The sequence below is a fragment of the Haliotis cracherodii genome, unplaced genomic scaffold, assembly GCF_022045235.1.
Source record: "Haliotis cracherodii isolate W230 unplaced genomic scaffold, xgHalCrac1.p SCAF_19, whole genome shotgun sequence".
Classification (NCBI taxonomy): Eukaryota; Metazoa; Mollusca; class Gastropoda; order Lepetellida; family Haliotidae; genus Haliotis; species Haliotis cracherodii.
In genome coordinates, this window is record NW_027266274.1 from 6,108,988 (window position 1) to 6,134,600 (window position 25,613).

Genomic DNA, 25,613 nt, shown 5'->3' on the forward strand with positions numbered 1-25,613 from the left:
TTGGAAAGTAAATTAGCTCATAATTGTGTTTCGGAAATCAGCTCCTTTGTACGCATACTGAAAAAGCTTCATTGGCTATTTACACAAGCTGTTTTTATACATTTGTGTTTTTCCTTTAATGCATGCATTTCTGTATGCAAGGCTCATAAGGGCAAACACTGATCTCAGAACATGGGCACATGGTATCATTCTGAACAGTGTTGTGCTGATGGCAAAGTGTCCGTCATACCATAATCCATGAAATTTAACAAGGATTCATATACCTAAAGCATTATAGTAAGAGTGACTTTGACCACAAATACAGTCTAACATTGAGGTGGTCAGGTTAGGGGATGGTATAGCTAAACACAAAAGGTGTATTAAGCCAAACAAGTTGAAGCGGTCATACAGCATAGGAGTGACCATAGTAAGACTGAAGTGGTCATACAGCATTGGAGTGACCATAGTAAGGCTGAAGTGGTCATACAGCATTGGAGTGACCATAGTAAGGCTGAAGTGGTCATACAGCATTGGAGTGACCATAGTAAGGTGGAAGTGGTCATACAGCATTGGAGTGACCATAGTAAGGCTGAAGTGGTCATACAGCATTGGAGTGACCATAGTAAGGTGGAAGTGGTCATACGTAATTGGAGTGACCATAGCATGGCTGAAGTAGTCATACAGCATTGGAGCGACCATAGTAATCTGGAAGTGGTCATACAGAATTGAAGCGACCATAGTAAGGTGGAAGTGGTCATACAGCATCAGAGCGACCATAGTAAGGCTGAAGTGGTCATACAGCATTGGAGTGACCATAGTAAGGTTGAAGTGGTCATACAGCATTGGAGTGACCATAGTAAGGCTGAAGTGGTCATACAGCACCGGAGTGACTATAGTAAGGTGGAAGTGGTCATACAGCATTGTAGTGACCATAGTAAGGCTGAAGTGGTCATACAGCATTGAAGTGACCATAGTAAGGTTGAAGTGGTCATACAGCATTGTAGTGACCATAGTAAGGCTGAAGTGGTCATACATCATTGGAGAGACCATAGTAAGGCTGAAGTGGTCATACAGCATTGGAGTGACCATAGTAAGGCTGAAGTGGTCATACAGCACCGGAGTGACCATAGTAAGGCTGAAGTGGTCATACAGCATTGGAGCGACCATAGTAAGGTGGAAGTGGTCATACAGCATGGTCGACCATGGTAAGGTGGAAGTGGTCATACAGCATCGGAGCGACCATAGTAAGGCTGAAGTGGTCATACAGCATGGTCGACCATGGTAAGGTGGAAGTGGTCATACAGCATCGGAGCAATCATAGTAAGGTGGAAGTGGTCATACAGCATTGTAGTGACCATAGTAAGGCTGAAGTGGTCATACAGCATCAGAGCAACCATAGTAAGGCTGAAGTGGTCATACAGCATTGTAGTGACCATAGTAAGGTGGAAGTGGTCATACAGCATCGGAGTGACCATAGTAAGGCGGAAGTGGTCATACAACATTGTAGTGACCATAGTAAGGTGGAAGTGGTCATACAGCATTTGAGTGACTATAGTAAGGTGGAAGTGGTCATACAGCATTGGAGCGACCATAGTAAGGTGGAAGTGGTCATACTGAATTGGAGCGACCATAGTAAGGCTGAAGTGGTCATACAGCATTGTAGTGACCATAGTAATGTGGAAGTGGTCATACAGCATTGTAGTGACCATAGTAAGGCTGAAGTGGTCATACAGCATTGGAGCGACCATAGTAAGGCTGAAGTGGTCATACAGCATTGTAGTGACCATAGTAAGGTGGAAGTGGTCATACAGCATTGTAGTGACCATAGTAAGGCTGAAGTGGTCATACAGCATCGGAGCAACCATAGTAAGGTGGAAGTGGTCATACAGCATTGGAGTGACCATAGTAAGGTGGAAGTGGTCATACAGCATTGGAGTGACCATAGTAAGGTTGAAGTGGTCATACAGCATTGGAGTGACCATAGTAAGGTGGAAGTGGTCAGTCAGCATCAGAGCAACCATAGTAAGGTGGAAGTGGTCATACAGCATTGGAGTGACAATAGTAAGGCTGAAGTGGTCATACAGCATGGTCGACCATGGTAAGGTGGAAGTGGTTATATAGCATTATAGTCACCATAGTAAGGTTGAAATGGTTAAATAGCACTTGGGCAACCAAGTAAACTTGAGTTGGTGGTTAGGGATGTCTAAATTTGTGATCACAGCAAGGAGTGTTGGGTTTAACGTCACTTTTAACAGTGTTCCAGTTATATCACTGCATGTCAGCTTAATGTGGGAGGAAAGCCCGAAGTAATGCAGTCTCAGACGTTTACCACTTCGGTGAAACCCACGGGCACGGGTATGGTGCTGACATACCTAGAAACATAATCGGGGCGAACCAGGATTCGAACCCACAATCATAGGTTTCTGGCGTGCGCAAGGAATGCATCTCTGCACAGCGAATCGCGGCGCCTTGGGAGGAAAGTCCGATGGGATTGATCACAGCAAAGACAAAGTGGTGGTAATAAATGAAATACATAAGTGAGTTACCTTTTGGTGTCAGCCTAACCTCCTCGGCATACGGCTTTGTGAGACAAAGGATCTCCTTGAGGATGATGCCGACAGCGAAGACGTCCCCCTGCTGCGTGGGCGTGAACCTCTTCTCGGACAGCGAAGTTCTCAGCAGTTCCGGGGCAAGCCAAAATAACTCTGTGGATCAAGGATGAGTTGAGGAGATGTCCTACAGTATGTGACCCTATACTAAGAAGAAACCTTCCAGACGAAAGCAATTAATCGTAATGTATGTAGCTTCATCAAACAACTTTTGTTTTCACCACACAATAGAGTTTGTATGGACTAAGAGAGATATTTACAGAATGCTTTCATGAACAGTTTTGAGCATTTGTAGCAAAACAGCTGCTAGAACTTGTCAGATTAGTGACCTCTAAACACCACTTTGGGACAAGGATTGCGCTGTGCAGAGTTGTGTCCCTTGATTGCTAGGATATGTTGTCATGGTGTTGAATACCACATTAATCTCGAATATGATCCTAAGTTTGTAGCTCTAATATACTTTTCCTATCATTGACACTTTGGTCTCTTCTCCTGCAATCAGCATTCAGCTGACATATTGCTATATGACTGAATATAATTAAAAGTGTTGTTAAACACACTGGTGAAACTCCTCAAACCAAACATGGATACCTGTATTTCTTCAGATACCCGCAATACCTCACAGATACCTGTATTACTTAATAGATACCCATAATGCTTCAGTTACCCATAATGCTTCATAGATACCCATAATGCTTCACAGTTACCCATAATGCCTCACAGATACCCATAATGCTTCACAGTTACCCATAATGTCTCACAGATACCCATAATACTTCACAGATACCCATAATGCCTCACAGATACCCATAATGCTTCACAGATGCCCATAATGTCTCACAGATACCAAAAATCGTTCACTGATACCAGTTTTGCTTCACAGATACCCATAATGCTTCACAGTTACCCATAATGCTTCACAGTTACTCATAATGCCTCACAGATACCCATAATGCCTCACAGATACCCATGTCTCACAGATACCCATAATGCCTCACAGATACCCACAATGCATCACAGATACCCATAATGCTTCACAGTTACCCATAATGCCTCACCGATACCCATAATGCTTCACAGTTACTCATAATGCCTCACAGATACCCATAATGCCTCACAGATACCCATAATGTCTCACAGATACCCATAATGCCTCACAGATACCCATAATGCATCACAGATACCCATAATGCTTCACAGTTACCCATAATGCCTCACCGATACCCATAATACTTCACAGTTACCCATAATGCTTCAGTTACTCATAATGCCTCACAGATACCCATAATGCCTCACAGATGCCCATAATGTCTCACAGATACCCATAATACTTCACAGATACCGATAATGCCTCACAGATACCCATAATACTTCACAGATGCCCATAATGTCTCAGAGATAACCAAAATCGTTCACTGATACCAGTTTTGCTTCACAGATACCCGCAATACTTCAGATACCCACAATACTTCACAGATACCCACAATACTTCACAGATACCCGCAATACTTCACAGATACCCACAATACTTTACAGATACCCACAATACTTCACAGATACCCATATTGCCTCACAGATACCCACAATACTTCACAGATCAAGGCCGTAGTTAACTTTTTGTGACAGGAGGGACAAGATTATTAATTCACAAGTAAAAATATTTTCTGTAAAAAATCCAGGGGGGCAACTGTCCCCCTGCCCCCCGGCTGGCTACGGCACTGCAGATATCCACAATACTTCACAGATACCCACATTGCTTCACAGATACCCACATTACTTCACAGATATCCACAATATTTCAGATACCCGCATTTCTTCACAGATACCTGCATTGCTTCACAGAAATCAACCATACTTTACCAATACCCACAACACTTCAATGATACCCGCAATACTTCACAGATACCCACAACACTTCACAGATACCCCACAACACTTCACAGATACCCCACAACACTTCACAGATACCCCACAACACTTCACAGATACCCACAACACATCACAGATACCCACATTACTTCACAGATACCCACATTGCCTCACAGATACCAAAAATACTTCAGACACCCACAACACTTCACAGATACCCGCAATACTTCACAGATACCCACAACACTTCAAACATACCCACAGCACTTCACAGATACCCACGACACTTCACAGATACCCACAATACTTCACAGATACCCACAACACTTCACAGATACCCACAACACTTCACAGATACCCCACAACACTTCACAGATACCCACAACACTTCACAGATACCCATAATACTTCACAGATACCTGCAATACTTCACAGATACCCACATTGCTTCACAGATACCCACAACACTTCACAGATACCCACAATACTTCACAGATACCCGCAATACTTCACAGATACCCACATTGCTTCACAGATACCCACATTGCCTCACAGATACCAACAATACTTGACAGTTACCCACAATACTTGACTGATAACCGCAATGCTTCACCTACTTTCACACCTATCGTCCTCGGACTCCTGGTCATATGTATCTTTCTCTCCCTTTCTGATTGGTCGCAAACCAAAGTCCGTGAGTTTACAAACCCAGCGGCTGTCAATCAGGCAGTTGGATGACTTCAGGTTGCCATGGTATTTCATGGAGCTCATGTGGAGGTACTCAAGACCCTGCGTTGAAGAGAACGTTTTGTTTGTTTGTATTAACAACACACTCAACATGTCAGCTATATGATGGTGGCCTGTAAATATTTTACGCGGCTTTTAGCAATATTCCAGCAATAATACAGCGGGGGACACCAGAAATGGGCTTCACACATTGTACCCATGTCGGGAACCAAATCCGGGTCTTAGGCGTGACGAGAAAACTCTTTAACCACTGGGCTACCCGACCGCCCTAATCCTGTCAGGAAGAGACAACCCATGTTTTGCTTGTTTGATTTTTATTTAACACCCCACTCTGACCACTGATACATTTAGTTGCCACAAGGGAACAAGAGTGAGTGAGTGAGTTGGGTTTTTACAGGCAGTTAACTCCCTTGGTCAATGTTAAGCAATGGAAATCATGACAGACACAGGACTGATATGACTTACTGAAACGAGGATATATATATTTTTAGTAGTAACTACAACACAACTTTACCGTGCAGATGTCGATGGCGATAGAGAACTGAAACATACTGTCCAGCTTCATGTCGGAGTTGTCCAGGATGTCCTAAAGGAAGAGCCACAAAAACTATGTCAGAAATATCAGCATTCCCCGAGTATTATATCTCCAGATTAATATAAAAAAACACCCATTTGCCGCAATAGCTTTGTTTCAAAAGTGATGTCTCAGAGTTTTACGAGACACAAATGTGCATCCTGTATGCACAAATGTAGAAAATGGACGCAGAAAAACAATTAACTGCGTCCCTGAGGGGGCACAATAATATTCATTGTGCATCAAGAGGAGTTACGAGTGTCTGCTATCTCATCCATCAATCATGATCATGACCATTGATTTATTATTATAATAGTGTCTTTGGTGTGACAGCCAAAGTTAATTGTGGTCCTTTTTTGGTAATTTATTCATACAAAGATTCAGCTTTCATGGCTTTTGTGAAAATTATGTTTCCGATTAGTTGAGCTGGATGAACTTACAGTGAGGCTTCCCTTGCTGCAGTACTCCCACAGGATGCAGATGTTGGGAGACTCGGGACAGATGCCGACGAATGATGTCAGGTTGCTGTGTTTCAGCATCATCATCTGAAAGAACAATTGGCGCATTTGGTGACATTGTTTTACAATATACGGAAATAAATTATGATTAATTTTAGATCAATATATACAGGTCATGATCAATGTGGTCCACTTCTGGGACTAGGTGAGGTGAGGTGAAATTGGGTTTAACGTCGCGTCCAAGATTATTGCACTTATATAGCGACGTGCATGCACGTGTATGTGTGTGTGTGGCTGCTTGTACTAGTCCGGACTGATGCCGATTTATAGTGCTAGCTCACTGAGATACCATGCCGCAGTTTAACATGAATACCCCACTCAGACACAGTATACTGACTCCGAGCCGACCAGTCCTTGTTTTAGCCCCTTAATGCCGGGGGCCAGACATGGTAACAACAACTACCATCTTTTAATGTCTTTTTGTATGACGCGGCCCGGGATCGAACCTTGGACCTTCCGCTCTCCGGGAGGACGCTCTACCACAAGACCACGGAGGCGGTCTCTGGGACTAGGAATGAACTGGATCAGTTGGCACTTTCACGGTCAAAGCTTAAAATATCACAGAAAAAAACAGAACATTCATGTTGATTCCCACTACAAACTACACAGTTGCCAAATTTCATTACATTTTGAACCAAAATACCTGAGTAATTGGCATAAGGTTTTACTGCACGGCTGTCATGGTTTCCATATTGAAAATCAGATTTCAACTTCGTGAACAAATTCAGGTGACACCTTTGGTGAGAACAAGGACATGTATGTATCAAGTTTCAACTTCATTCGACCAGTGGTCTCTGAGGAGTGGATGTTTATGACAGAACAAACAATCAGGTCATGACACAAGCTCTTTACATTTAGTCAGATGAGATAAAATTTGACTTCCAGGTATGTAAATCTTATATAGAAATGTTGAATTCCACTCTACCTCCTTAATATGCTTCATTAACTTCCTATCTGTATGAATACGCTGTTTCCTGATTTTCTTCACGGCGACAATGTTGTCCTTATATTTGGCTGTAGTGGTATACTGGTGAAAGGTGATACTACCATCTAACATGGATTCTAGTGATGCATGTGCAGAGCTGGTCATCATTCCGCCGGTGTTGGAACCCTCACTTTGGAGGCTGTCTCCGTCTACATGGTTGTCTATTTGGGGGACTGCTAGACTGCTGCCATGCTGGAAACATAGAGGTTCTACACATGATGCTAGCATCATATTGGGGGATGGGGAGGGGTAGTCTTGTGGTTAAAGGGACTTGACTTCAACAGCCAACATGAATACAATGTGTAAAGTTGCTTCTTGGGAGTCCCAAGCCATTACATTTCTGGACATCACTTCGGGCTTTCCTCCCACATTAAGCTGACAAGCCATGATATAACTGGAATACTGTTAAAAGCGGCGTTAAACCCAACTCAACCACTCACTACATTTCTGGAATAATTCTAAATACGACCCAAAACCGTAAGTATGAAATGACTACTACTACTACTACTACTACTATAACTACTACGACTACTACTACTACTACTACTACTACTGAGAACAATAATATCAATATTACTCGCTTATTATGCGATGTTAGAATCCACAAAGAATTAAGATCAAGCTTAATAAAGTCATAAAATAACCCTGGGTCCTGTTCCACAAAGTGACCTCAGCACTACGACTAGGGTAAGCCTATGTTAAAGAGGAGACCATGAAATCTATTTTTACGGTCTCTGGTTAAAGTATGGGAGTTACGATCCCATTAACGTTAAGATCACTTTGTGGGATCCAGGTCAATGAATCACTATGTACTCATATTACATTTTCGGGACCCTGGGGAATGTGCCACAAAAGCTGCCAGACAGAGGAACGTGCGTTTCCACATTGCCCAGCAAATGCAGGGGGGACAGAGAGACATTTCGAACATCATTGGATATTATATAAAAAATCCATATATGATTAAGAAAATAGATTTATTCACATGCCACTACCTTTTTCCTAACATTTATTTTGTCTTATTTCAGATTAATGTTTGTTTGTTTGTAGTTTAACGCCGCACTCAGCAATACTCCAGCTATATGATTGCGGTCTGTGAATAATCGAGTCTGGACCAGACAATCCATTGATCATGAGCATCAATCCACGCAATTGGGATATGATGACATGCATCAACCAGGTCAGCGAACCTGACCACACGATCCGTTAGTCGCCTCTTACAACAAGCATGGGTTGCTGAAAACCTATTCTACCCCGCATCTTCACAGGTATTGAGATTAACTAGGTTGATGCCCTACCATTGCCTTCCTTTTGCCTTTCCATTGCCGGAAGTTGAAGTTGAGATCGGGGAAGTGGACTTTCCAGTTCAAGTTGTTTAAATCTCGCTCGTGTCGCCACCATCTGGGAAGAAACACATTCATAAAAAATATCACACATATCATTAATCTCATCAGTATTGATGGACTCTCTATAGACCAAAACTGGATATAAAAATAAGGATGCCATCTTAAAACATATACATATTGGGTTATCAAGGTGACATAGAGGAGGTCCATTCAGCAGGTGTATTACCTATACTGAAAACAAAAGCACTGAATTGAAATACTTCTTGGCTGTAGCTCACTCACCATTAAAACACCTATACGTCTGGTCTCATTAAATAACTTCCGGTCTTCTGAAAAAACTTGCTTACTCATTACATGTGGCAACCAGTCAAAGAAACAGCTCTTTTAAAAGAAATTTTGGATCATGTCACAACAGGTTTCGGACAAATCCACCATTCCTACTGCATTGCAATATAAAACCAGAGAAGAATACGGTTTTAGTTTAAATTATTGGTACTTCTAGTTTTGGTTATGTCACTTCCGGTTTCAGAAAACACTTCTTGCTGCAATGAAACTTACAACAAGATGTCCCACATTCTTGCTCCTTTTTAAACTAAAGAAATCAGTACATCCGATTTCGATTACCTAACTTCCGGTTTCAGAAAACTCACTCTATCTTCATTGAACTCCCACGGTTCTGACACCAATAACAAAGTTGTTGGTGCTTCTTGGTTGAATTTTGGTACTTTCAGTTTCGGAAAACACATGTTTACTTCATTAGATTGGTTGGTTAGTTTGTTGTTTTTCATCGCACTCAGCAATATTCCAGCTATATGACGGCGGTCTGTAAATAATCGATTCTGGACCAGACAATCCAGTGATTGACGTCATGAACATCGATCCACTCAACTGACCACCCGATCAAGTCAGTCGCCTTTCACGACAATAATTCAAACAAATTCAAATTTCGATTGAGCAGAGGTTAATATGTGCTATGTCACGTGACTTTCATCGACTCGGAAAAAGCGTGCGGCCATTAGCTTCGAAACGGGATATTAGGGATTTATTCTCCCGCTCAGAAATCCACGTGAAGCATGTTTTCTTCGTGGCGGGGTACAAGAGACATATTCTCCCGCACAGAAATGTATTTCCCTCACAGGCGGAATACATTATAAGTTGTCAAGCGATCCCTCGGGGCATGTACTACTCGCCTCGTACCAGTATCACGAGAGGCACATGTGGTTTTATGGGTCCCGCGTTAGGTTTTATACCACGAGCCGGAGTCGGGTGGTATAAAACGTAATGGGGGACGCATAAAACCACACGTTCCCCGTGTGATACTGCTACAATGAATTGATCTTTCCGACATGTTTTAATCTGCCTTTGCAAATGAGTGAAAATAAATAAAAAATTGATAGAAAAAGCTGTTCGATTGAGCTGAGATTAACTGGCGTTATGTCACGTGATTTTAAAGCCGGGCATCAGGGTTATAAATGCTCTTATAGCACTTTAGAAAACATTTCTGGCACTAAAAGAAATTAACTGCCTTAACATATTAATATATGAAGATGACATAATATTCTCTAAAACGTTTTCAGAACATTTGAATCACCTCAAGGCAGTATTCCAAAAGATAAAAGAAGCAGGACTCACTCTGAAACCAAGCAAATGTAAATTCGCGACCAACAAGTCACCTATTTAGGACATATCGTCAGCAAAGATGTCATCCAAGTCGATCCTTTAAAAATAAATTCAGTCACACAGATGTTCATGACATGCGTCATTTTTTAGGTTTTGCCTCGTATGACCGTAATTTTTTAGCAAACTTTTCTGGCATCGCCTGTATACAACCTTCTGAAAAAATATGCGTCTTTCGAATGGTCCAACAATTGCCAACAGGCAATCGAAAGGCTAGCCCTTACATCCTTGCATACCTGACCAAAACAAACCCTTCATCCTCACGGCTGATGCATCTCAAACTGAATTAGGGTACATTTTAGGCCAAGTTGATTCTCATGGCGTAAATTGTAATGATGTTGTTAATTCATGTCTATTGACCATACAAGTATCTTCCTGTTCTGCTTTTAGAGACAGTGTTGATTGGTAACATTCATTTTTCTCGTAAGTTTAGGTTATTGCAATAAACTATTTTTATTAATATATATGTTTACATAGCATTTTTTTCCAAATAAGGGTATATGATACTTAATGGTCATTTCCCAACACAGCCAACAACTGTTATGGCCTCTTGAAACGGAAGATAGATTTGAAATGGTTATTAATATATAAGGGTTACAGGTATACTGTCTCTCGTGGTCATGTCTCTCTGTCACGTTTATGGCTTTGCTCACGAAATACTCGTATAAATCCCGTGTTGATGATGATGGCCATATTGTGGATGAGACTTTGAGACTTAATTGAAGCTGTGTTTTTTTCAAGCAGATGGAGGCTGATGGTTTTTTTATTTACTCAAAAGTATGAGCTGTGTTGGGTTTTTTTAAAAGAAAATCAGCATTTACAAACAGCAACTTGTTTCTAGATCTGACGAATCCTACACTCAAACCTTCAGTTCGTTCTTCATATAACAACAGACCCTTTAAGATCCGGGTTAGAACAGGTCTTCAGCAAGCCACGCTTGTGAGAGGTGACTAACGGGATCGGGTGGTCATGCTCGTATCCCATTTGTTAAGATCGATGCTCATGATATCATCAATAACTGGATTGTCGATTAACAGCAGACCGCCGTCATAAAGCGGGAATACTGTTTATTGCGGCGTTATTGCGGAACAAAATCACAAAACACCCCCACCCCACACACACACACACCCACCCACCCACACACACACACAAACCCCTCCTCCCTCACGCACACACATACACATCTTTGCTGACAAACAGTCGTGTCAAACGATATCTGCTTTTAAATCCGTTTTAGCTAAAATACGCCGATTAAGTGAACGTAGACGTTGCGTATCTTATGTCAACAAGTATATGGTGCGACCTACCTGTAGAAGATGAGGGCCCCGACTGCAAACGCAAGCATGATGCTGATTAAGGCTGAGACCAAGGCCACCTGGAGATCTGATTCTTCAACAGCAAAGTCAACAGGGAATATAATTTGTCTTGGCTGAATGCCAACCATTGTATTTTGTAGGAACATGAAGTTTTAATACAGAATGATTTGATTTTATATCGCACGTTCCACTTAAGATGTTTGTTTACCGTCAGTACTGTACGGGTAAGCATGGATGAACGGACACTATGGACAATCCGTGCATGTTTACTGGGATGTGCTATTTGTATTTCTAAGATGGTGAGGTGAAATGGGTTTAACGTCGCGTCCAAGATTATATAGCGACGTCTGTGTGTGGCTGCTTGTACTAGTCCGGATTGATGCCGATTTATAGTGCTAGCCCACTGAGATACATTGCCGTAGTTGGTTGGTTGGTTTGTTGTGTAACGACGCACTGAGCAATATTCCAGCTATATGACGGCGGTCTGTAAATAATCGAGTGTGGACCAGACAATCCAGTGATTGACATCATGAGCATCGATCCGCGCAATTGGGATATGTGCAAAGCTGATAATTGCTGCTAAGTTTATGGAACAAATACACAAGGGTAGGTAATCTTAATCTCTGCATATACAACAATGCCATGCAATACAGGAAATCCAAGTGAAATGTTTGTTCGTTGTTTAACGCCACACTGATGGCTATATGGCTGAAATAATGCCGATGCGACGTTAAATTTTAACTAACTCACTGTAAATAATCGACCAGACAACCCAGTGATTGACATCATGAGCATCGATCAACGCAACTGGATATGATGACATGCATCAACCAAGCGAATTTGACATAAATAGTGCAATGATCCATCGTGATGGTCAGATACATAATACCCAATTCATAGAATTAATGTACAAGGAAACATATTTTGCCAAATATTGGAAAAGGAGGGATCGGATGATTAGGCTCGTTTTTTTTGCGAGTATTTTGGTTTAGGTTTATTTTTTAACGCCGCAATCAGCAATATTCCAACTATATGACGGCGGTCTGTAAATAATCGAATCTGGACCAGACAATCCAGTGACTGACATCATTAGCGGGGACGTTGATAGTTGCTAATACTTTCAGTCACTGGTTTGCCTGGTTCGAGCAAGATTAAGCACAGACCACCGTGATGTAGTGCGTAAGTGAGTGAACTTTCATTTAACGCAGCTTTAAACAGTATTTGAGTTACGTCACGGCATGTCACTTTGAGACGGGAGAAAATCCTTAAGTGACGCAGGTCCTCGATGGTAGTGAGTGAGTGAGTATGGTTTTACGCCGCTTTTAGCAATATTCCAGCAATATCACGGCGGGGGACACCAGAAATGGGCTTCACACATTGTACCCATGTCGGTAATCAAACCCGGGTCTTCGGCGTGACGAGCGATTGCTTTAATCACTAGGCTACCCGACCGCTCTCCTAGATGTTAACCGCATTGGTGAAACCCACAAGCACGGGTGTGGTGCTGACAAACCTAGAAGCACAATCAGACCGAACCGGGATTCGAACTCGCCGTGAAGTTGCTGGACAACTTCGGCTTTATTATATTCACTCATCTGCAGCAGTTCTTGGGCTCCTGGGAACGACATTGTTGGCGGATTACATGTTCATGCTTGTTATTGAAGTGAACTAGGATGAAACAAAATACTCCGATCCGAAATGCAGCTTGTCGACATTAGGGTCAAATACAAATTACTGTTCCAATAAATGCCGTCATTTATTTCCCCCCGAGAATCGTAAGACTCAAGCTGACCTTTATAATGCATACAGTCGGTAATCATCATTCAGTAGCATGCATATGCAAGAACGCGATGTAATCCATAGAACACGCTACGCGGACTCCATCCAATAGACTCCAGGCTCTCCCGGACGAGCGTCGTCCCATCCTAATTACATTACACACGGATTAACCGTATAGCGTCCTCCAGAGTTTGCAAAGGGATGGAGTGTGTCTATAGGAAAGAGGCATGCTATAGTGCCTACCCTATAGGTAACTTACCTTACAGGTAAAACTGCAGATGCCTCTCTAACCGGGTGCACAATGTTTTCATTTTATGTCGCCATTTTGAATTTACACGTGTAGGACGGGTGACAAGCTGTATCGATTCTCCATGGCATCGGAGACGCCATACCTGGATGATAGGTCATGTGACACGGAGACCGCGCTCAGTGATCAATTATGAATAACGCTGTTGGGAAATCGACGGCATGAGCAAGTTAACAATGTCGCGTTGCAAATATGATGTTTCATTGCAAATAACCGGAGTGATTTGCCCTACGGTCAAGGTGTCAATCAGCAATACGTGATAGAAACACCTGTTCACGCCTGAATGTTTTAATAAATTGATATCAAACGTGCTACTTCGATTTGCTTTGATATACTCTGTGCAGCGAAATCCGTTCACCAGACGAAATCGGTCTTTGGGGACATCGCCAAGATTAAGGAATAACCGTTTTTAATGTGTTATGAATGGTAATTTTCTTAATCACAAGAAGACATTCCTCTCATTCCATAAAGACGTTACTCTAATCATGTATAAACGTTCTCGAAAGCAGTAGAACAGAAGCGAGGATTCGGTTGTCTTGTTCATTTGATTTGGGGTTTGAAAGATATACCTACAGCATTTACCAAGGTTAACAGCCCTTTACAATATCTTTTAATACAACAGGATTTGTTAATAGCCCGGCGTATGAGAACCAAGTCACTCCCGAGGATCAAATCACTCCCCTTAGGATCCTAACACTCCCCCTTTGCAGGATGAAAACACTCCTCGCAATATGGTGATGGTTTCGTATTCTTCCTATACCTTCTATCGAAACTCCGAAATGTTATTCTAACTCTCCTAAAGTTTCTTATGTTTCGTACCACTGCGATTGTTCTTGATACATTCCATAATTCTAACTGATACCATAGATATTGTATTTTTATTTATATACAACATTTATTCTTGTCACAGGTATTTTATTCTCCAAATTCATTCACTTTCAATAAGGATATACCTATTTCCTGTGACCTATTGATAATAAAATAATTTCTCATGTGAAATTTCGTATATTTCATTCATTACTATTATTAATATTGTTTGTCAATTGGTCAGTATGGCCGGCTCAAAGTAATATAGTCTCTAAATCAGGAACTACTCATTTCCTGTATCCCTTATCTTAATTCATGTCCACTTTCCTCAATTAAGTATTTTAAATACAGTAGACTACGTTTATAACGAACTCAAAGGGACTACCTATTTTAGTTCGTTATAACCGTAGTTCGTTATAAGCATATATATACAGCATAACTACAGCAAATGGTCGGGACCAAAAAGTAAGTCCGTTATATCCGTCAGTTCGTTATAAACGTGTTCGTTTTAACCGTAGTCTACTGTACTTAGAAAACATCCACCATAACATTACCCTAAAGTATTAAACCCGACAAAGACGTATTAACAAAGCAATTGACCCAACTCTCCCAACGCATGACCACGACCACACTAAAGTGTGAAAAAAACACAACATCAATGTCATTAAAGTAATTGTTCCCACTCTCCAAAACAACCTAAGTGACAAACTATAATAATTGCGGGAGGGTTATTGTCCAACTGGGTGTCGGGTATTGTCCGGGGGGTATCAGCGTGTGGAGTATTGTCCGTGAGTAAAGTCCGGATCCCCTCTAAGGCATGTAAAATATTCGACTTCTTGTAGTCCTGCTATGGTATGGCATGATTGTGAGAGGTTTGTTGTACATCTAAAATTTAGTGAAGACATCTCGCATCTGACAGTAATGTGAAACAATGGCAAACACCCATCTCGCACCAACGTTTAATATATAACCTGTCAACAAAGGACAGTAAAACTACTAATACTTTTTTTATTTGAGGTTTACGCGATATACGGCTTTTCCATTGGAAGAGAGGCCGGTCACATGACCACGAAACTGACGTTCATAAACGTACGAACGACACAATTTGACGTTCATACGTTTTTCATGAGACCGAAATTACACTGATGGACTACTCCCTCATTCACGGGGAAACCCCTGGGAATTCACTTGCACGAATACATACAGAAGCGTTGATTCTGATCATTTGGACCCTATATTAGACACAGAGAGAGGGTTTTTTTTTATTTTGGACCCCTCCCTTTCAAAAACGCTGGATCCGCCCTTGCTAGTGAACAAAACAGAAATTCACATCCACTGGACCCTATATCGTAGTATCGACCCGATCCGTGACTAGACTGACAGTCATCATCTACAACAATCGATGCATTCACCTTAGCATCTATTCGACACATCTTCATAATCACCTTTTAATGATCGGCCAAGTGATCCATGATGATTAATACATACATGTAATCGCAACAGGTTCATTAACAACTTCGGAAATCTCTCCCGTCACGTTTATTGTGTCGGCCATTTGACGTCTTGTACTTGATGAAAATGTATCACGACACGCTGTCCTTGTGACTGACCATCTGAGGTAGTCCTTGACATATCTTTCTCCCCAAAAGGTGACATTATTTGAATACATTTCTTGTAAACAAACGACAACAGATTTTAGATGAGTTATTTTGAAATATCTATAAAGAATGTTACTTTACTTTATGTGATGAATATGGATTGCCCAAAAAAATACATTATTGTTTAAAACTTTGAATAACTTAAACACTGTCGGGTTGCAATAAGTATGTGCGGTAAGTTTGAAAATTAGTACTTTAAACCAATGTATTTCATATGAGGAAAACATGTGAACACCACTCAGACCTACACCACATACAGTAGGGGTGATTATTGGTCTGGAAATCACTATTGCGATAACTATTGATATTGCATTCAACTATTGGGATATATATCGATAGTTTTCAGTGTATCATTTTAGATGGATTTTAGAGTTGAATTAAACCTTGGAACTGAAGTTTCCTTTGAATGTGACAACCATAACAACAAATAAAAAGTAAAGTTAAAGATATGACTGATTTGTTTTTTCTCTACCCTAATAATTTAAGAAAAAGAAACTCGATTTTCCACCCAAATTTGTCACCCTCCGCCATTTTACTTTATGAAATACCGGTTGCTAAGCATTAAGGGCAGTTAACTCTAATCCCCACTCGGCTGCATTCGCGAGGGTGTTTCGGTGACTCAATCGCATGATGTGGTAAATACAATCGAAAGCATCGAAATTCCTAACTGAAATCTGTACTATTGATCGGAAACTGATTCAACATTCGATTTATTGACTTTAAGTGATTACCAGTAGCAATATATCGATATTTCGATTTATCGTGACACCCCTAACATACACACATCATGCAATAGTAGAACCCACGTTGAGAAATCACCTAGTCATTTTGTACCCCTTTTTGAGTTATATTATTTCCCAATAAATAAACGTGTATTTTGCATTCTTTCCCAGGGGAGTGATTTGATCATAAGGGTGATCGAGCTAATCCCGAAGGGAGTGATTTATACTAAGCATACAAAAGTGAGAAAGTGAGTAAGATGGGTTTAACGCCGCCTTGAACAATATTCCAGTTATATCACGGCGTGTCAAGCTTGATGTGGGAGAAAAGCCCGAACTGATGCAGGTCTTCGGGACGTCAACGGCGCTGTCTGGAATAATGGGGTTTCGCTGTTACACTTAAATAAGAAAATCAAGGTTCCCCTGTCACTGTCCATAGGACGTACCTTTCGGACACAACTCGTTGAAGAAGCCACAGGGCGGAGAATCTGGAGGGGTATAGTATTTACTGCTACGTCCATCGCCCCACAGAATTGGAGCGTAATTCTCTAGTGTCTGAAACATGATTGTAAGAATTCATCCCTAAATACAGCGATGTAGCATATCATTTTTCAGAGTTCTAAATATATTGAAATGCAAAAACATATTTTCAAGAGTTGCGTCTTGACGGTGTAAAATGCTCTTAAATCATTGATATATGCTAGAATACTTACAGGCCGTTGTGATATAGCTGGAAAATACTGCTGACTACGGCGATAAACATCACAAGCTACCTCATTACTATAAGTCAAATATACTTTCTTTTTGGAGAAACGTGAAGATACCATGCTTGACCAGACATTTCAGTGATTGACATCATGAACATCGACCCGCGCAATTGGGATTCGATGACACGTATCAACCAAGTCAGCGAGTCTGACCACCCGATTCCGTTAGTCGCCTCTTACAACAAGCATAGTCGCCTCTCGCGGCAAGCATGTGTTGCTGAAGACCTATTCTACCCCGGATCTTCACGGGTCCGTTATTTGTAGCATACCTGGCGACACCATTTGGTCACTTAACATCACTCTGTTAACACCAGCAGGGGCTGTAATTTGTTACCGCCAACAAGTGACAAAGTGCAATTATTAATTATTAATTAATTATTAATACCGGATTAATGTTTGGTCCTTTTACATCTGTTTTGGACTAAAAAATATAATTATTTTTATTATCATTATAAACATACTATTTAAGATGAATGTCGAGACCTTAAGTACTATTGCGAAATGGTTTAGCACTATAATCTAGATATTATAGTGTTGATATAATTTAGCACTAAGTCAAAATAGTATTCTATTGCTTTAGTTTAGCACTATAATCCAAAACTTATAGTATTGATATAATTTAGCACTATTGTCTAGAAATTATAGTTTTGCGATTGGTTGGAACTATAGTCTAAGTTATATAGTATTGGGATAACGGGTGAAATACTTCGACACATTTACATATACTATGTTAACAACAGTTGGTGAAATATTGGACACAAGTATCACAAATACAGCATTCTAACACCAGTTGATGAAATACTTGACACATTTATCACACACATACCATGTTAACACCAGACTGTGAAATAGTAGACACATTTATCACACACATACCATGTTAACACCAGTCGGTGACATCCGGTACACGATGCTGAATGCCGATCTGAAGCGATCATTCGGCCCCATGTCCCACACCACAAAACTGGGTAGTCTGTCTCCGTCGTAGTCAATGTACACTTCACCAGTCAACCCTGTAACCAACGGATATAGATGGAGTGAGTGAGTGAGTGAGTGAGTGAGTATGGTTTTACGCCGCTTTTAGCAATATTCCAGCAATATCACGGCGGGGGACATCAGAAATGGGCTTTACACATTGTACCCATGTCGGGCATCGAACCCGGGTCTTCGGCGTGACGAGCTAACGCTTTAACCACTAGGCTACCCGACCGCCCGGATATATATATGGAAGTAGCCTCTAGTAGCCTGAGGTGTGAGGGGGCACGTGTGACCCAGTCGTCTAAGGCGCCGCAATTCGCTGTGCAGAGTTGCGTCCCTTGGGCACGCCAGAAACCTATGATTGTGGGTTCGAATCCCGATTCGGCTCGATTATGTTTCTAGGTTTGTCAGCACCATACCCGTGCTCTTGGGTTTCACCGAAGTGGTAAACGTCTGAGACATGCATTACTTCGGGGTTTCCTCCTATATTAAGCTGACACGCCGTGATATAAATGGAATACTGTTATAAGCGGCGTTAAACCCAACCCACTCACTCACTTTGTGAGTTGTGTATAACGCTACTTTAAACAGTATTTCAGTTATTAGTATATAAGGGAGTATGGTTGTTTGTTTGTGTGGTGTTTAACGAAGCGCTCAGTAATATTCCAGGTACATGACGGCGAAACAATCGGTAAACAATCGACTCTGGACCAGACAATCCAGTGATTGACATCATGAGCATCGATCCACGCAGTTGGATACGATAATACGCATCAACCAAGTCGGCGAACCAGCCAAACATTGGCTGCTGAAGACCCTTTCTCACTCGGATCTTTACGGGGCATTACGGCGTATGATGGACGTTGACCAGTTTGTTCAAACCCACGAACACAGCTATTTTGCTGACAAATCAAGAAACATAATTAGGGTGTATCTGGGATTCGACCACGCGATGTTTGGCACACCAAAGATTAAAACTGTGCACAACGAATTGAGGAGCCTTGGAGCACCGTACCCCACCCCATTTTCCTGTCAAAATAAGGGAATACAGAAATGCACTGGGATTTCTACCTTCAAATGTGATTCCCGGCCGTGAGAGGGCGTTGTATATATCGGTGCCACTGCTACTGTTTTTTGTCGCCAAAGTCTCGTTGAGAGCCGAGAAGTACAAATGTACAGCGTCAAAGAGAAATGATGAATATCTGTCTCGCTGTGGATAACGAATCGTTATAATATACTAGTATTAGACATAAGTCTGGCAATTAAACATATCTGGAAACAATACCCTCCTCGTAACATGTTTAAAGTCGATCGATTCTATGAGGATCACATTGCTATATTGGTCTTTTGCAAACATAAACGTGGCAAAAAATATGAAAATATGAATTAACTTCGCCCAGTTGTACATAAAAGTACCAATGTTTGTTTTTAGAAAACAAATAATGAATCGATCGGATTAGGAAAACGTCATCATACACCATCGTATTTTCCTATGAAGATTTACACGAACGTGTATCAACATAAGGTTCAATATATGAAATGGGGTATGGATCCTTTTTTATGAAGATCGTTAATGTATTCTATCGTTTTGTAATAAATGCAATTTTGATGATAATTCAGCATTGTCTGGATTATAACAGAATAATTAAATTTTCTTGCTCAGACCAAATATTCTATTTTTCATGACCTTGTGTAATATATATGATTATTATTGTATTGTTTGTTGTTTTACGCCGCACTCAGCAATATACCAGCTATATGACGTCGGTCTGTAAATAATCGAGTCTGGACCAGACATTCCAGTGATTGATATCATGACCATCGATCCTCGCAGTTGGGATACGATGACATGCATCAACAAAGTCAGCGAGCCTGACCACCCTATCCCGCTAGTCGCCTTTAACGACAGGCATAGACGCCTTTTACGGCAAGCACCTATTCTACCTGAAGACCTATTCTACCGGATCTTCACGGGCCTCTACCAGATGTAACATATTCGAATTCTTGTAGTCCTGTCATGGTATGGCATGAATGTGAGAGGTTTATTGTACATCTAAAATTTAGTGAAGACATCTTGCATCTAACAGTAATGTAAAACAATGGTAACATAGTCACCATTTACGGCAAAGGGGGGGGGGGGGGGAGAGAGGGGGTGCGCATCCCATCCCCCTTTTATTTCGATTTTTTTTTTTATTTCTGTATAAATTACCACCAAAGATCTTAATTGTGCACACCCCCAGCCCCAGCCCCCCTTGTGATTTATATGAAGCACTGAGGTAGAAGGAAACGTTCAAAGGCAGCAATTAGAGAACAACACTTCCTCATAGAATATCTTTTTATGAACACACCTTTTCGGAGTACCGTGGCATGTCGTCTCTCCCGTGAAACATCTTGTCATAGGCATCAGCTGTCCTGGTCTTAATCACCTCCAGCTCAAGGATACTGGCGAACGTGAACTGTGATGTAAAGAGATTCAGAGGAGGTCAATACGTGAAGGATAAAACACGTTTGGTTTTATTAAATCTCATAATAAAACGACGGAAAGATTTAGTGATTTAGGCAACTTATAAACCGATTTTTGGACTTTATATTCCTTATAATGATCAGTATATATGTACACATTTTCGTGAATGGGAAACCGTCGACCAAACAAAATGCACGAACAGCATGCACTGGTCGAGAGTTGATTGTCCCCAAAACAGAAATGGACCAGATTGGCGCCTTGTCAATTTCGCGCGTGCAACACGACATTCTCGTGACAACAACTCACTCTCAGCCATTGCTTCAAAAAAACGTAAAGGGAAAGTGCATTATCGTTCAGAAGTTATTGCACACATACATTTATGATAAATACGGAGAAAACCTACTTTATCTCACACTGCCAATAATTTTCTTTAACACTAAAATTATGACAATTATTTTCCCACCGTTCATAAGTCCCCAGTGGCCGAGGTGGCAGCGATAATACATAATAGCGCAATCTCCTATAGGATGTGCAGGCCTGGGATTTTGTTATTGAGACTATATATTTTATAAGCCACTAATGCAAAACCACATATAGTTATGATCAAATCTTTGAACCTAAATATATATTTAAAATAAACACCCTACAGCAATGAATTTTTTGTCAACTTCGCTTTTTTTCAAGTCTGAAGCATAATTAGTTTTTTCAAACATGATTTTGGATGATTTATTTGTTTGGACGAAAACCCATTTTTTCAACAGGAGGAATGCGTCTACAACTTTAGGCTGACAAAACGGGCTGATTTACATTTCATTTGAAAACGAACTATAAAGGTAGTCCATCCAAATCGGCTTCTGCCCTGTGATCAATTAACTGACTGACCCACTCGCACTAAACTTACATAGAGGACGTTTCTGAAGGCCTGCTTAGCTTCCTCGTCCCGACCGTCTCCCGTCTTCCATGTCCTCTCTCCCTGGAGAAGCTCCAGCTCGAACCTGTCCGGAATCGTCTGTTCCGTGAACAGGAACTGGTAGTCTCCCCCGGTCATGCGCAGACTGTGTGCAACCAGTAAGTATCGTCTCAGGTGGACTCGTGGGATCACCAGGAATATCACTGTAACGATAACGATTGAGTGTGAAGAATAATTATTTTGTCAATGACCAGAGTCCGGTGACATGGATACCGGTACAATCTGAATTATGACCTGGCCACAATTATGGGCATGGTCAAGCGATGCGATTCCTATCACGAACCTCTCATGACTACCTGTGGGTAGTAATTGTTGTATTCCTGTCCTCAAGCAGTTGCGTCCCTTGGGCACACAAGAAACCTATCATCGTGGGTTCGAATCCCGGTTTGACCCGATTATGCACAATTCCCGTGCTCGTGGGTTTCACCAAAATGTTAAACGTCTGAGACCTGCATTACTTCGAGGTGTCCTCCAACAGTTAGCTGACACGCCGTCAACTCATACAACTGGAATCCTGTATCTAATCCTGAGAATAGAATTATGCTTGGTCAGTATGTCCGTCACTTTCGCTCATGTGACGCAACAACTGTATATATTAACTAACATGAAAATCAGCGTTATCCCGAATCAAACTAGAATATCGAAGAGACAAAATTGTTCGTGGAACAGTTCATGGTAGTTATTTTGCCTCCATAGCTCGTCAATAACACGTCGAGTATGCCCTGTAAGGACGTTGTGCGTTCGAAAGCTGGATTGGATCCTTGTTTCGTAAGTACCCGTGTGATACACCAAACTGTTTCATGATCAAATTGGACTATCCCCTATGTTAAGCTGACATACATTGTATAACTGAAATACTTTTCAAAATGGCATTGAACCCAACACGCTCACTATCGTTGCATTTACACATTGTTTCCCATCGCATCATACCTCTGGCCTCTGTTTTAATCTTTTTGAAGTGTTTGACCAGAAGAGCGTCACTTGCGGATAATGGTATATTGTAGTAATGTCGCACAAGGCTGAAGTCGGTGTTGTTGTCGCTGTTGAAGGTGTACAACATCGACGCTGCCAGCTGTCGCGTATACAGCCCTTCCGTGGACATCATCACCACGTTCAGCCATCCCAAGTTCCTGCAGAAGGACACGAAGATGCTTCCTGGCAACGCAGAGACACGCGTAATAAAAACCTTGTTGTTTGAGATTTACTTTCCTTCTCTGTTGTAGTTTATTTGATTGCTGGAATTAATAATTGTATTATACTATCAACTCCTTCTTTATTGAGTATCTGAACGTGGTCTGTTTGTAACCTTGACTTGACCTTGGCATTGAGTAAAGTTATTGTTGTTGTTTGTTTTGTAACGGCGCACTCAGCAATATTCCAGCTATATGACGGAAGTCTGTAATTAATCGAGTCTGGACCATACGATACAGTGATTGATATCATAAGCATAAATTAATTAGTACCAACCAAGAGATGATAATGGCGGCAACACCCTTATGAGTGTGGAGAACCTGTCTTTGTTGTCCAGGCCGATTGTGCTTGACACCCAACCGAACACGGGGATGTCGCGGTATGACGCCAGATCAGCAACAGTAGCCATGGCTGAAAGTAGTTTCGAGTGTAAGATGAAAATGGAGGTAGATAAAACAATAATTGTTTTTCACGCTAACGATAACAATATTTATAAGATGAACACTGCTGCGTAAGGTTTTTCTCTGTAATAAACAAAAGCAGAATAAATATTCATGAAACACGAATACGATCTTATGGAAATTTATCATCAAGATATGCAAACTGTACGCTTGGGGATTTCTTCTACAACTGCTACCTAACAAAACTCATCACAGGGAATGATGCTTGAATAGTCCCCATCGAGGACACAGGGCAGTAAGATTGTTTACCAGGGACATCACGGGACAGTAAGAATGTTTACCGGGGACATCATGGAGCAGTAAGAATAATTACCGGGGACATCACGGGGCAGTAAGAATGTTTACCGGGGATATCACGGGGCATTAAGAATGTTATCGGGGATATAACGGGGCAAGCTCCTCACAGCGACAGCCCGTTCGCGGAGCTCTCTATACTATCGCTGCCACCAGTCAAAACTCCCCACTTGAATAGGTGGCCACAACCATGCAACTCGCAACCGAATGACCGTTATGTTTACAAACAAGCGACGACTGTCGTGACGCCGAATACACTTATCGCTGCTAAATAAATTTCTTCGTTTGACAATTTGAATTTCTGTTTCATTAAAACTATCGTGTTATTGATATAGTAAGAATGTAAGGGAGAAGGTGGTTGATTTGAAATCCGTTAGTCTGCAATCTCGAACCAATCTGATTATTAAAACAACAAAGTAAATTCGTCTGGAAAACATGGTCAGTCGTAAACCTTTTCAAAGTGAAATGTGATGGCATTCCCAAAGACATAAACAAAATTATAAACGTTACTACATATGGGGTTGGAGGGCAAATTTCAAGATTCTTGTAATGGCCGCGCCCACACTGGTGGCAGCGATGTTACCGAGAGTGTAACGAAGGTTTCACGCGCTGGGAAGGAGCTTGATAACGGGGCAGTAAGAATGTTTACCGGGGACATCACGGGACAGTAAGAATGTTACCGGGGACATCACGGGGCATAAGAATATTTACCGGGGACATCAGGGGGTGGTAAGAATGTTTGCCGCACTCTTCTACCCAGAGTTCCTTGCGGCCGGCAGCCAGCCAGCATAGTACCTCTACCACAGGCCAGCGCCATGTGACGATTCGTCACATCTTTCACAGTCCATTCAAGATATTGCATATGCTGTTCATCCGTTTTATTTTTGACAAGCTTTCACATTGTGATAAACAAATGTCAAAGAATGGTTACGGTTCATTTACAAAGTATCCTAAAACGTGAAAATCTATTTGCTCTTGTGTAGTTATCCTTTGTTTACATTGGTTGTACGGCTCAACGTGCTGTTATCGAAGCCCCACAGAGAGCGACCGATACGGTCACTTTGATGTATAAATATATATTGTCATGCAACTCACTGTCGCAGTTGTGGTAGCATATCTATATAATTATGCAAAACAATATGTAAAGCATATACCAAATACTTGTATTAGTCCGTTCTATACTGATTTCTGCGCGTTTGTTTACAAACAAGAGAAAAGTCCAGTCACGTGATATGCAAATTAGCCTGTGGCAGTGGTGTTATGCTGAGTCACCACTGCGACGGAGTGTGTGTTTACCGGGGACATCATGGGGCATTAAGAATGTTTACCAGGCACATCATGGGGCATTAAGAATGTTTACCAGGGACATCATGGGGCATTAAGAATGTTTACCGCGGACATCATGGGACAGTAATAATGTTTACCGGGATCATCACGGGGCAGTAAGAATGTTTACCTGGGACATCATGGGGCAGTAAGAATGTTTACCAGGGACATCACAGGGCAGAAAGAATATTCACCGGGGACATCATGGGACAGTAAGAATGTTTAGTGGGGGCAGTAAGAATGTTTACCGGGGACATCACGGGACAGTAAGAATG

At 41.4% G+C, this 25,613-nt stretch overlaps 2 protein-coding genes across 2 annotated transcripts in view; both read right to left on the minus strand.

Annotated features, from left to right (window-relative positions):
- LOC139466713 (atrial natriuretic peptide receptor 1-like) overlaps positions 1-22,144 on the minus strand; it is a 29,507-nt gene extending 7,363 nt beyond the window's left edge. The window contains exons 1-12 of the mRNA XM_071248353.1: positions 21,998-22,144; positions 20,981-21,088; positions 19,704-19,842; positions 18,531-18,667; positions 17,334-17,442; positions 11,609-11,690; positions 8,577-8,679; positions 7,222-7,473; positions 6,219-6,323; positions 5,719-5,790; positions 5,075-5,246; positions 2,526-2,684 (exon numbers count right to left, since the gene is read on the minus strand). Of these exons, the coding sequence (XP_071104454.1) occupies positions 2,526-2,684; positions 5,075-5,246; positions 5,719-5,790; positions 6,219-6,323; positions 7,222-7,473; positions 8,577-8,679; positions 11,609-11,690; positions 17,334-17,442; positions 18,531-18,667; positions 19,704-19,842; positions 20,981-21,088; positions 21,998-22,144 (1,585 nt within the window). The remainder of the gene's footprint in view (positions 1-2,525; positions 2,685-5,074; positions 5,247-5,718; positions 5,791-6,218; positions 6,324-7,221; positions 7,474-8,576; positions 8,680-11,608; positions 11,691-17,333; positions 17,443-18,530; positions 18,668-19,703; positions 19,843-20,980; positions 21,089-21,997) is intronic.
- Positions 22,145-22,693: 549 nt separating this feature from the next.
- On the minus strand, positions 22,694-23,666 carry LOC139466906 (uncharacterized). Its single transcript, XM_071248631.1, has 3 exons — positions 23,534-23,666; positions 22,997-23,221; positions 22,694-22,698 (listed from the first exon to the last, which is right to left on the minus strand). Exons 1-3 carry the CDS (start codon positions 23,664-23,666, stop codon positions 22,694-22,696), a joined length of 363 nt encoding a protein of 120 aa, XP_071104732.1.
- Between the last annotated feature and the right edge of the window lie 1,947 nt (positions 23,667-25,613).

Bases quoted from the DNA above. Each gene is read 5' to 3' on its own strand.
- LOC139466906 (XM_071248631.1), bottom strand. From the start codon at position 23,666: ATGGCTACTGTTGCTGATCTGGCGTCATACCGCGACATCCCCGTGTTC. The intron at 23,222-23,533 runs GTTGGTACTAAT...CTGCGTTGCCAG, and splicing joins GCCGCCATTATCATCTCTTG to GAAGCATCTTCGTGTCCTTC.